The sequence below is a fragment of the Bathycoccus prasinos genome (genome assembly GCF_002220235.1).
Source record: "Bathycoccus prasinos genomic : Chromosome_2".
NCBI classification, from domain to species: domain Eukaryota; kingdom Viridiplantae; phylum Chlorophyta; class Mamiellophyceae; order Mamiellales; family Bathycoccaceae; genus Bathycoccus; species Bathycoccus prasinos.
Window position 1 is genome coordinate 781,663 of NC_024007.1, and position 12,748 is coordinate 794,410.

General features: G+C 49.5%; 6 protein-coding genes across 6 annotated transcripts; 2 read left to right on the plus strand and 4 right to left on the minus strand.

Annotated features, from left to right (window-relative positions):
- Positions 1 to 178: 178 nt before the first annotated feature.
- Bathy02g04140 (aldo/keto reductase) lies at positions 179 to 1,336 on the minus strand (the record flags this gene model as incomplete). Its single annotated transcript, XM_007514834.1, has 1 exon — positions 179 to 1,336. The coding sequence occupies one exon, from the start codon at positions 1,334 to 1,336 to the stop codon at positions 179 to 181; it is 1,158 nt and encodes a 385-aa protein (XP_007514896.1).
- Positions 1,337 to 1,728: 392 nt separating this feature from the next.
- On the plus strand, positions 1,729 to 5,886 carry Bathy02g04150 (ATP-binding cassette superfamily; the record flags this gene model as incomplete). Its single annotated transcript, XM_007514596.1, has 1 exon — positions 1,729 to 5,886. The coding sequence occupies one exon, from the start codon at positions 1,729 to 1,731 to the stop codon at positions 5,884 to 5,886; it is 4,158 nt and encodes a 1,385-aa protein (XP_007514658.1).
- Positions 5,887 to 5,947: 61 nt separating this feature from the next.
- On the minus strand, positions 5,948 to 6,256 carry Bathy02g04160 (predicted protein; the record flags this gene model as incomplete). Its single annotated transcript, XM_007514929.1, has 1 exon — positions 5,948 to 6,256. One exon carries the CDS (start codon positions 6,254 to 6,256, stop codon positions 5,948 to 5,950), a length of 309 nt encoding a protein of 102 aa, XP_007514991.1.
- Positions 6,257 to 6,895: 639 nt separating this feature from the next.
- Positions 6,896 to 9,741, plus strand: Bathy02g04170 (unknown protein; the record flags this gene model as incomplete). Its single annotated transcript, XM_007515007.1, has 2 exons — positions 6,896 to 9,659; positions 9,695 to 9,741. The coding sequence occupies 2 exons, from the start codon at positions 6,896 to 6,898 to the stop codon at positions 9,739 to 9,741; spliced, it is 2,811 nt and encodes a 936-aa protein (XP_007515069.1).
- A 138-nt stretch (positions 9,742 to 9,879) lies between these two features.
- On the minus strand, positions 9,880 to 11,142 carry Bathy02g04180 (predicted protein; the record flags this gene model as incomplete). Its single annotated transcript, XM_007514763.1, has 1 exon — positions 9,880 to 11,142. One exon carries the CDS (start codon positions 11,140 to 11,142, stop codon positions 9,880 to 9,882), a length of 1,263 nt encoding a protein of 420 aa, XP_007514825.1.
- Positions 11,143 to 11,294: 152 nt separating this feature from the next.
- On the minus strand, positions 11,295 to 12,668 carry Bathy02g04190 (DNA topoisomerase VI subunit A; the record flags this gene model as incomplete). Its single annotated transcript, XM_007514716.1, has 1 exon — positions 11,295 to 12,668. One exon carries the CDS (start codon positions 12,666 to 12,668, stop codon positions 11,295 to 11,297), a length of 1,374 nt encoding a protein of 457 aa, XP_007514778.1.
- Between the last annotated feature and the right edge of the window lie 80 nt (positions 12,669 to 12,748).

Genomic DNA, 12,748 nt, shown 5'->3' on the forward strand with positions numbered 1-12,748 from the left:
CGCATGATGGTGGGGTCGTAGGACTCTTTTTTGTGAAGGACTTTAGGGGTTGGAATAACTCAATGAATAAATACTGAATGGTATGTCTGTGTACATTAAAAGGTGTATCGGTCGTTACTAGGCATGCATGAGTGCGTGTTCTTGTTGCAATCGGTGTTTTCATAAGCAGAGAGAAGCATTAATAGTTTCTTATGCACGGGTCTCTGCATTGCATGTGGACGTCGTCAATCGCGCGTAAAGTCTCTTCGCTCAACGTAACGCGTCCCGGTTCGAAGGCGTCGATGTCCTCCTTCAACTGTTCCATGGTGGTCGCGCCGATGATGGTGCTTCCGACGTACTGACGCGTCGCGCACCAGGCCAAAGACATGGCAGTTAATGACACTCCGGCTTTTTCGGCAATCTCGGCGTATTTCTTCGTGGCGATTTGTGAAGCTTCGTTGATGTATCGATCTTGAAACGTAGGGAATTCGGTAAAGCGCGCTTTTTTCGGTTTCGCGCCGTTTAAATACTTGCCACTCAAAGCGCCACCAGCTAACGGCGTCCACGGCAACAAAGAAATATTGTGATGACTCGGCGCGCACGTCTCCGCTAACTCCGTCTCGTACGATCTGTGCAACAAACAAAACGAGTTTTGAATGCTCACCGGTCTCGGCACGCCGAGCTTATCGGCGACTCGCACGAATTCGCACACGCCGTAACTCGTTTCATTCGACAACCCGTAACTCTTAATCTTCCCGGCATCTAATAACTCTTTCAACGCTAACACCGTCTCCTCGAACGCGACCGGCGCAAACTTCCCGTCCCTCTCTTTCCTTCTGTCGTACTCGCACGACCCGAACAAAGGGATGTATCTATCCGGCCAGTGTAACTGGTAGACGTCTATGTAATCCGTTTTCAACCTTCGTAAAGAAGCATCGCACGCGCTCAAAATGCTCTCTCTGTCCAACCTCGTGCTCATCTTTTCCTTTCCAGCAGGTTCTGTCCTCATTTTCGGAATATCGCTCGCCTCTATAAACCCAGCCACTTTCGTCGCCACGATCAATTCTTTCCTCAACTCTTTATTCCGTTCGATCCATTTCCCGATGATTTTCTCCGTGTTCCCAGCCACCCACAACGCAGAGCTCGACGGCACCGGATACAACTCCGCCGTATCGATAAAGTTCACCCCGCGAACTTTTATCGCGTAATCGAGCTGTTCGAACGCTTCTTCCTCGGTATTCTGCACGCCCCACGTCATCGTCCCGAGGCACACGTTCGTGACTTCGATGGTAGAGTTCCCGAGCGTGATTCGAGGTAACGCGGTTTTCGGGATTTGAGTCTCCGTCGTTTTTGTCATGATGATGATGATGATTACGTCGTGTGCGCTTCGTGAAACGCGCTTCACTTCTCTCTCTCGACGATGATGTGATGCGCTACTCGCAACAGCTCGTCGCTTTTTTCGCGCGTGTGATGAGTGCGTTCTCTTCTGAAGAAGTGCTGCTCGTCGTGTTTCTATCAGAAACGAGACAAAGGCGGAGAAAGTGACGTCAAACCACCACACGTTCCGCACAAATACGCGCACACCTAAAAGCGCTTTTAAACGCTCTTTGTTTCCCGCACCGAGAGCACGAGAGGACGATACACTCGATATACGTCTGCGCTTCCTCTTCCCGGTCTTCCTCTTCCTGGTATTCCTCCTCCTCGCGAGAACGAAGAAGAAGGAAAATCATCATCGTCGAGACGACGGAGATGACGGCGACGACCGAGATGGAAAAATCAAATCGAGAAACCGCCTCGCTGTTCTCCCGGGTGACGTTTACCTGGGTGAGACCGTTTCTGAAACGAGCGCACGAAAAAACAAGGTTGGAACACGAGGATTTAGTGCCATTGCCGGAAAACTTGTCGTGCGTGACAAACGCGGAACGGTTTGAGTTTGAGTTGAGAGATTGTTTAGAGAAGGAGGAACGAGAGGAAGGAACAACAAGTAGTTTGGGAGCGACGAGAGGAGAGGAGGAGAAGGAAGAAGAAGGCGCCGGAAAATCGAGAAAGAAGAAGAAGAAGAAGTTCTTACCAACCATCACGAAACCGATATGGTCGTGCTTCGGGAACATGATTTTAACCGGCGCGATGTTTAAACTCGCCAACGACGCGATGCAGTTTTTACCGCCCGTCATCTTGAGCGGCTATTTGAAGTACGTGGCGGGAGGGGAGGATAATTTTTTACGACAAACGTTCACGACGGAACAGATTGGCGACACGGAGTTGGGGATTTTGTATTGCGCGCTGATGTTGTGCGTGCAAGTGGGGAGAACTTTGTGCGAACAGCAATACTTTTATCACATGCAAGCGAGCGGGATTGTGATTAAAGGCGCGTTAGGGACGGCGGTGTATAGAAAGACGATTCGATTGAACGCGAGTGGGAGGAGCGGATCGACGACGGGGGAGGTTTTGAACCACATGCAATTAGATGCGCAAAGAGTTGGGGATTTGATGTTGTTTATTCACGTCGTTTGGAGCGGGTTGTTTCAAATTATCGGGTACATCGCGTTATTGTACATGTACATCGGATGGTCCGTGTTTGGCGGGTTGTTTTTGTTAATCGCGCTGATACCATTGCAAAAGTTTTTTTACACGTTAACGTATAAGTTACGAAGCGTGCAGACAAAATTCACGGATAAGCGAGTGAAATTAGAAAACGAAGGTTTGTCCGGAGTGAAAATATTAAAGTTGAACGCGTGGGAGGATTCCTTGGAAGACGAAGTGAAAGCGTCGAGGAAAGAGGAGATAATTTACGCGACGAAAACCGCCAACGTGGCGGCGGCGAATACGAGCATCATGATGGCAGGTCCAGTCATTGTGTCGGTGATTGTGTTCATGTTATACTCTGGTGTGATGAAAGGCGAGATGCGTCCGGATATTATATTCCCGGCGTTGACGTTGTTCTCGCTCATTCGGTTCCCGATTTTGTTTTACCCGAGGTGTTTGGCGTTGTCCGCGGATGCTATTGTTAGTTTGGATCGGTTACAGAAATATTTCTTACTTTCGGAATCGAAACCGACGACGACGACAATAAAGTTAGAGGAGTTAAACGAAGAGGATAATGGCGAAGATGTGAAGACGAAAGAAATGTACAAGAAGAAGGGCGACGTGGTTGCGAAAATCAAGAAAGGCGCGTCGTTTCGATGGAGCCGCAACAACAGCAACAAAGATGCAGAAAAGAAAGATGACGCGTCTCCTCAAGGCGTTGACGGCGTCACCGCCGGAGCCGGATTTACGTTAAACAAATGCGATTTTGAAATCAAACGAGGCGAGCTCGTGTGCGTTGTCGGCGCGGTTGGTTCGGGGAAGACCGCCATCGTCTCGGCGCTTCTCGGCGATATGGTTCCCGAAAGTAGCGGCGATGAAAAACAAGATTCAGATGAAGTCATCTCCATAGATGGTACCGTCGCGTATTGTTCTCAGTCCGCGTGGGTCCAATCTGCTTCCGTGAAAGAGAATATCTTGTTCGGTAAACTGCACTCGGAGAGGAAATACCACGACGCTTTAGACGCCGCGTGTATGTTGACTGATCTCAAACTCCTCCCAGATGCCGATCAAACGCAAATCGGCGAAAAAGGTATCACTTTGAGTGGCGGCCAAAAGCAAAGATGCGCCATCGCGCGCGCGGTGTATGCCGATGCCGATTTCGTCATTATGGATGACCCTCTTTCTGCCTTGGACGCGCACGTCGCCAAGGACGTGTTCAACAAATGCGTAAGGGGCGTATTTCGAGAAAAGGCGGTCTTACTCGTCACGCACCAGTTGCATTTCGTCGAGCGCGCGGATAAAATCTTAGTCATGAAGGACGGAGAAGTCGTCGAGCGTGGAAGTTATAAGGAACTCATCGAAAACGCAGAGTACTTCAGGCAAATGATGGAGTCTTATCGCGGAACGCAAGAGAAAGAAACGGCAAAGGCGGAAGAACAAGACGCCTGGGCGTTTGCTTTGTCGGAAACGGACAGAAATCAGATGAAACGCGTAGTTTCGGAACAGAAACTCAGTACAAAAACAGCGCAAAAAGAAGAACACCGTGAACAAGGCGCGGTAAAGAAGAATGTCTACGCGACGTACTTTCTGGCGTTGGGTGGCACACTACCATGCATGTTTCTCATGTTCATCACCATCATTGAACGGATGATTTCTGTGTTCACGCCAATGTGGCTTGCATTTTGGACCGAGTACAAGTACGGCTTGAACGATGCGGAATACATGAGCACGTACGCAGCCATTGGCGTTATATCTGCTTTACTTTCGTGGTGGCGCACGTTCGCGTGGTTAGTCGCGTCTTTGCGCGCGGCGACGACCTTGCACTTGAAACTATTCCACTCGGTGTTGAATACGCGACAAGCTTTTTTTGATACGACTCCTCTCGGACGTATCATTCAGCGATTCGCAAAAGACACGAACGTTTTAGATAACCTTCTCGGACAATCCGTCAGTTCATTGACGTCTTTTGGTTTATGGTTGTTGGGTACGATGATTGCGATGGTTACGATTATCCCAATTCTCGGCCCTTTTTTGGTTCCAGTCTTTGCGTGCTACTTTTACGTGCAGTACTTCTTCCGTCCCGGCTATCGCGAAGCGAAACGGTTAGACGGCACGTCCGGGTCGCCAATTTTCGAACACTTTGGTGAAACCATTTCTGGCATCTCCACCATTCGCGCGTTTGGACACCAAGCGCGCTTCATTCACGAAAATGAGAAGCGCATCGCGTATAACCAGCGCGCGGATTACACGCAAAAGTGCGCGTGCGATCGATGGCTACCAGTTCGTTTAGAAGTTATCGGTATTTCAATTTCCATCATCGTCGCCGGTTTAGGCGTTTACCAACGCAAAACCACCAGCAGTGGCTTGATTGGCGTGACGTTATCGTACGCCATCGACATCACTGGCGTGTTGTCTTGGTTGATTCGCTTATTCTCTGAACTCGAATCGCAAATGGTTTCCGTCGAGCGCGTTGAGGAGTACGCGCAGTTGCCTTCCGAGGAAGACACGGCGAACGATTCCATGGACAGCGAGAACGACGGTAAGCAAATAGTCGCCATCGGCAAGGTTGAACCCGACCCGTCGTGGCCGCAAAGTGGTGGCATCGTTTTTCAAGACGTCGAAATGCGCTACCGTAAGGAACTCCCGTTGGTACTGAGCGGTGTTTCGTTCGAAATCGATGCTGGTTCGTCGGTTGGTATTTGCGGACGTACCGGCAGCGGTAAGAGTTCCTTAATCGTCGCCTTGTGGCGACTCGTGGAGCCTTCGCGAGGTAAAATTCTCATCGACGGCGTTGACATTTCTTCAATGCCGTTGAAATCGTTACGATCTAGAGTCACGTGCATCCCGCAAGATCCAATCTTGTTTTCAGGAACGGTTCGCGATAACCTCGACCCGTTTCTAACGCACAACGATGAAGATTTATGGTTTGCGTTGGAACACGTTCAATTGAAAAAGTTTGTCTCGACGCACGAAGACGGTTTAGGCTTGATGACCCCGGTCAAGGAGTACGGCTCCAACTTTTCCGCCGGTCAACGTCAAATGTTGTGCTTAGCCCGAGCGTTATTGCGCGAAACCAAAATCGTCTGCCTCGACGAAGCTACCGCCTCGGTCGATAACGAAAGCGACTTGATGATGCAAAAAGTAATCTCGCAAGAGTTCAAGGACAAAACAGTGATGACCATCGCGCACAGAATCAACACCATCATCGAATCGAACAGAGTGCTGTGCATGGCCAGCGGGAAGGTTTTGTCCTACGATACACCGTCCAAGTTATTGGAAGATTCGTCGAGCATATTTGCGCAGCTCGTGTTGGAAACCGGCGAGGCGTCGGCGAAGAATTTGAAACAACGCGCCAACGAGTTGGAGAAACAACGACGATAGTAATAATTAGTTAGTTAGGGGATTCTAATACAAATAGCTACACTATATACTTCAACTACGACTACTTCATTTTACCTTTACTCTCCTCGTCCATAATCTTCTGTCTCTGCTCCATAAATTTATCCAAAGCCACATCTACAGCCTCGCGTCCACTGAGAATCAATCGATTCACCATCTCCGGATCTCGCTCGTGTTTGCCTTGTTCGAACTCTTTCCTCGCGCTTTCCCGGATGACATCTTTCCAAACGTGGCCTTTACTATCTTTCCAAACGAATAAAACAGACGCTCGAATGACCGCACGATAGAGCGAGAGTGCTTCTTTTCGGGTGGTGAGTAACGCGGACTCGACGTACGCGTCGTTTTGTTTCATCGCTTCGCCTCGCTTTCGGTCCTGCGTAAAAACGTGAAGGAAGAGAGAGAAGGAGAGAGAAAGGCGGGTGGTGAGTGAGACAATATTGAACAATAAAACGCGCGATGAAAGGCAAAGAACAACACCGAGAGGCAAAGAAACGAACGCTGTGCGTTGTAACGCGTCGTCGTACCAAATTTTCCTCTATGATTTCCTCGGTTAACCCTCGTCCGTCTCGATCTTCGATGAGCTGCACCGTTCTCGTCGCGTGCATTCCCCTAACTGAAGAAGGCGCATCATTTGTTCTCGATGAAGAAGAAGACGATGAAGAAGAAGATTCTCTCCCGCTCTGCAACCGTCGGAACATTTCGAGCATATGAGCGCTTTTTGACTCTCTAAATAATAACGCGCGATGGTTACAGAGGGATTGAATGAGAGTGCGTTGATGACGAGTCCTCATTTTTGGTGAGTGGAGAACAAAAGCAGAGTGTGAAAAAGCGATGTTCACCTAATAAGGAGTGTGAAAAGTCCGGCGTTTTGAGCCGAAAAAGAGATACAAAAAAACTAAAAATAAAAACGGCAAAATTTGTTTTTTTACGAAAAACAATTTACACAGCTTTGACCGCATCTTTGAAGCCGTCCGTGAGAAGAAGAACCAACATGTCGAAGGAGGAGGAGGAAAAGGAGGCGAAAAAACAGCGAGAAGATATAGTCGATCGTCTCGAGGACGTTCGGGAGGAGTTACGTCGCGTGCTCGTCGAGAACGCGCAACAAACGCACCCTCGAGCAAAAGTCAAAGCGAAAGGGACGGACGTTTTGGTGGTCGATAAAGAAAGGTTTGAGAAGTTGGAGAGACAATCGAAGGAGGAGGTGGCAAAGGCGAAGAGGAAGGTTTCGGAGAAGATTGAGCGGTTAGAGAGAGAAGCGGAGGAGATTAAGAGAGAATGTTTCGATGGCATGGAGACGAGGAGGTGCGCGGTGACCACGTTCGCGTGCGAGGAGAGGGATGAAATTTTTCGAGATCCAGTGGCGGTGACGAATTTTGGTATACCAAAGAGGAAGAGTGATGATGATTGGGAGGTTAATGGCGTGGGTAAAATGCAGTTTTTAAGCGAGGTTGGTTTGATGGCATCGTCAGAATCGGATGTTTTGGAGAAGAGCGCTTTGAATAATGAGGGACTCGCGTCGACGAAAGACTCCGCCGGCGAAGACGAAGAGCGACAAATCGATCGACTTTTGTACGACGTACACTTCCAGCTTCAATGCACCACGCCAGAGCGAATGAAAATGCATCACGCGATGTTGTTACGGTCGGCGAGAATTAAAAAGAAAAAGTTTAACGCGTTATTTGACGACGTCGTCTTCGAGAAGAGTCGCGTGGTGGATCGCGCCAAAACGGCGTGGAAGAAAGCGAAGAGTATAGCGCGAGGTGCGTTGAAAGAAACGCCGGCGACACAGTTCGAAGGCATTCGCACGGACTCGTTTTACAAGATAGAGAGTAGGTTTGAATACGGCAACGCGTGGGATATCGTCGCGCGATTGAACGCGTTGGCGAATACGCGTCCGATGCATTGGTTGGAAGAGGAAGGAAAAATTTTTGACGTGCGCGAATCGGAAATGTCGAGCAGATTTCTCGACGAGAGTGAAGACGGAAACGATGATCTTGATGACGATGGAAACATAAAGATGAATGACATCAATAACGACACCGAAAAATCAAACAACAATGCCGTGAGTATGAAGAACGCTTTGAAATCAATGTTTGCGAGAAGCAGCGCGGAAAACGAGGACGATTCGGACGGCGAAGAGGGAGACGAGGACGACGACGACGAAGGCAACGACGATGCCGACGTGAGCGATCCATCCGATGATGATGACGACGAAGACGGGATTGACACGAATATAAACATGTACGAAGATGAAGCACCGTTTGAGAGAAACTTGCGCCTCCGCGCGAAAGTGGAACGATTCGAACAGAAGAAGAACAAGAAGATACGCGAGGCGAAAAAAATCGCCTTTCAACGCCTTCTCGATATCCAAGACGATACCGTGAAAAATCGCGTGCGATTGAACCATCGAGTACTCGAGCTCGAACAAACAAAACACAAAGTCGAAGTCGAAGTGCTATCGTTGGAATATCGTGCGGCGAGAGTGTTCGAACGGTTAAGCCGAATTGAAATTTTGGACGACGAGGACGAAACGATGTCGCGACCGGACGAGACGCTCGAACGATTACAGCGCGAGGCGCGCGAGGCCAAAACGGCGTTCGAGAACCACGGACCTGAGCTCGCGAACGCTAAGATGCGATTAGAAGCAACGTCAGACCAATTAAAGATGAACGAACGACAATTTAGACGAGAGACGAGGGATTCACCGGCGGCGGCTATTCACGCCGATACTTTGTTGGTGTTGTATCGACAAGACGGTCCAGTTTTGCGCAAGAAGAATACTTCTTCTTCCTCCGCTTCTTCTTCTTCGAATATTAACACTGGACATAATGCGACGTCTACCGAAGCTTCTTCTTTAGCAGCCGAACGAACGAAGCTCCGCCGCGAATCCGTTTTCTCTCCGGCGTCGATGATGCAAACGCGAAGTAAATCGATAGTCGCGTTAACTTCATCCGGAGGAGATGTCTTGGCCGAGAAAGGAGCGACGACTGCAGCAACAGTGGCGACGGCGACACTCGCTACTCATAACAGCAAACCAGCGACGTACTTTCCACTCTCACTGGACGAAACCTGGTTTGAAAAGCTAAACGCTCACCGCACGCAGAGACAAAATTTGGAAAAAGTAAAGGCGCAACAGAAAGCGACGCGAGAGACGTGCGAGGTGACGCTCAAAGTTTTAGAGCAGACGCTCGACGAAGCGACGAAGAGAGTCACCGAAAGACAGACGTATTTGAAGAAACAATTCAACGAACGGTTCGAACGCGCGAACGATTGCGACGTGACGATGAAATTACCGTGCGGATTAGTCGAAACACTTTTCCTCGACGAGGACGATAGCGGCGGTGACGATGGTGATATTTTGTACCTTCCGCGAAACATCGTCGAAGAGTTGAACACAGCTGCGAATTCGCGTCGAGAAACGATGATAAATTTGAGAATTGCCAACAAGAAACTGTCTACGAGCATCGAGTGCTCGAAATGGTGCATCGAATATGCGAAACGACGAAATTCGGAACACATCGAACGGGCGAGGGAGTTGGCGCTGTTGCGTTCGTCCAAGAGTTTACAGCTGTTTATAAAAAGCGGGGGGTACAGCAAGAACAGTTTAGAAGAAAACAATAACAAGAAGAAAAGGAACAGTACGAATGAACACGGCGACGGTGACGACGAAGACGACATCGACGAGAAAGAGATTGGCGACGCGGCAAACGCCAAGGCGAGGTTTCGGCACAACGACGCCTTGCACGAGAAGGAGCGTAAAATGTGCGAGGAACGTCTGAACGAGTTGGAGAAGAAGAAGGCGAAATTGAGAAAGACGATTGCGAGTTTACTGATTGAAGGCGAACGTGAGCATTTGCGATCACCAGCAATGGCCCCGCACGGTACATCATCCATATCCAATGAAAGAAGAAGAAGAAGAAGAAACGACGAGAAGGCGTTTGTAATCTCAGTCCAGTGAATAAATAATTAGAGTAGTTAGTTTTTCAATCCGAGTTGTTCGCTGACGCCGTAACTTCTCGCTGCCCCTTCTAACGTGTTTTGCAACAAAATCGCAATCGTCATCGGCCCTACACCACCTGGGACCGGCGTCATCTTCCCGGCAACTTTCTTGCAACTCTCGAAATCGCAATCGCCGACTAATCGGTATCCTAACTTCTTCGTCGCGTCGTCTTTAGCGTTGATGCCGACATCAATTACCGCCGCGCCGGGTTTCAACCACGAACCTTGGACGTACTCCGTCACTCCACACGCAGCAATCACAATATCTGCCTCTCTAATCGCCTCCTCCGGGTTCTTCGTGCGCGAATGCACTACAGTTACCGTGGCGTCGTTTCTTTGCAACAACAACGCCGCCGGCGTACCGACGACGTTCGAACGGCCCACGACGACTGCTTTCTTCCCTTTCATTTCTACGTTGGAGCGTTTCAACAACTCGATGCATCCTCTTGGCGTGCACGGCACAAACCTCGGCTCTTCTCTACCTCGTTGACTCAGCGCGCCGATGTTCAACGGGTGGAACCCGTCTACGTCCTTCTCGTACGAAACCTCCTTCAACACTCGCTCTTCGTTGATGTGTTTCGGCATCGGCAACTGCACTAAAATCCCGTGAATATTCGGGTCCGCATTATACGCTCTCACAACTTTCAAAACCTCCTCTTCCGTCGCGTCTTCGGGTAAATCCGTCCCTTCCGATCGAATCCCCACTTCCGCGCACATCTTCTTCTTCGAACGCACGTAACTCTGCGAGTCCTTCCTCTCGCCAACTAAAACCACCGCCAAACCCGGCGTGTTCCCGTTCGCGATCGTTTTCATCCGCTCCACTTTCTCTTTAATCTCCTGGCGAATCTCTTGCGCGATTTGCTTCCCGTCGATGAGTTCGCATCCCGGGGAGAATTCCCGCTTTAACACGGACGCCGCCGTGAACGCGACGCCGCCATACAGGACTTGCTCGAACGTCGTCAAAGCATTCGACGAATTCAAAGCAGGTGGTGGTGTCGCTTTCTTGTTCGACGACAGTTGGACACACTCATTCTTATTCCTCGGCGGCGATAACTCGTGATGATGCTGTTGATTGCTGCTGCTGCTGTTGCCGCGCGCGAGTGCCATCGTCATCATCATCCCCCGGCGGCGATGGTGTTGTAAAACAACAGAAGAACTTCGACCCCTAACGGTGATCATTTTTGTATCAAAACCAATGATGCTGCGACCAGAACGAGGAGCAGTCAATCCGACGGCCATTTCTCTTTTCCTTCTTCTCTCTTCTCTCTAACGAAAAGCTCTCCGCGATGATGGTGATGCGATGATGGTGATAACGATGAAGGTATGCGGGTTAGATTTGTGGAAAATTTTCAAAAACTCAAGTGTTAAAACTGTTGGGTAGTAGTAAAATGTTAGCGTCGCTGTTGTTGTTGTTGTTCAATTTGCGCTATTTTTGTGAGCACGTATTCCGAGAGCACAGAGCAGTTATCGTCGTTGATGTTGGATGCATAGAGGCCTTCGATTTCGCACTTGCGTCCGAGCGCGTGCATTTGCTCGAGTTCGCTTTTGAAAGTGGAGTAAAGAGGCCCGCGTTTTCTCCGTAACGCGTTGGCGATATCTCGAGACTCTTTCTTCGTGTGCTTGGACGTGAGCACTTTACCAGCGGCGAGTATGTCCTCGTGCGAGACTCCGAGGAACACGGCGTTACGAAGCGCGTACTTTGTCGATTCGTTGACATTCGAAGCACCTCCCGTGACGTATGTGGAATAGATCCATAAGCCGCTCGGATTCCAATCGACCAAGACGTAGATCTTACACGTGCGTTGTACGCCGGTTGAGGCCAACCGATTTAAGAACGCGCGCGTCGGCAAATCCGGAAAGCCTTTTGCAGTAACAACTGCGCACGGATACCTCTCCCAAATTCGTTCTTGTACGAGTTTGTTAAACACGGCGTCCTTCTCCACGACGAGAATGAATGCGCACATCGAGGCGTCGATGGATAAACTCTCGATCGTTTTTAAATCACCCGGGATCGTGAAGCCCGAACCATCGAGATTTGAACAATCAACGAACGTTTGAGTCACATCGTTTCGGAGAGATACTAAACCGACAACTAAACCTTTCGATGCGCTCGTGATATTCAACGCGCCTCGATCGATGCGCAGCAAACCTGCGATATCTTTGATCGCGTTCAACACGTGAACGACTTTAGAGAACAACAACGGTTCTTTCGCGGAAGCGCAATAATACATCTCCCTTTGCGTGACTGTCTTCCCTTGACGTACGTTCGTGTGAATCAAGTTCAACATCGCGATGACTCTTGCAAACGTAATCGTGTTCAATCGTATCGATCTCGTTTTCTCGCTTTCAACAAAAGTTTTCTCGTTTTCAGACCACTCGTGCAAAGGCACGTGCAGGTCGTAATACTCGACTGGAAACGCCTCGTCTCGACAAATCTCCGACGCGAGACTGGACATCAATCGATGCACCACGCGCTCGATTTGAAAACACACCTGATCCGCTTCATCCACGATGTCTATGCGAGGAGGAGAACGAGGAGGAGGAGAAAGAGAACGAGGAGGAGAAGGTTTTGGCGCCGGACTGTCTTCCTCCTCGTGTTCAAAGTCGTCGTCGTCGTTGTTGTTGTTATTAATATCTTCGTTCATTTCCGGCGGTGATTCCAAGAACAATAACTTTTCGTCGTCGTCGTCGTTATTCTCGTCTCGGTCTTCGTCCTCTCGTCGTCGTCGTCTGGTTACGGTGGAAGCCGCAAAGAAGCCGGACATGATGATTTGATTCGACGCGTCGAGTATTTTAAAATCTGACGACGAAAATCCTTCACTTCTTTCTCTCTCTCTCATCGAAT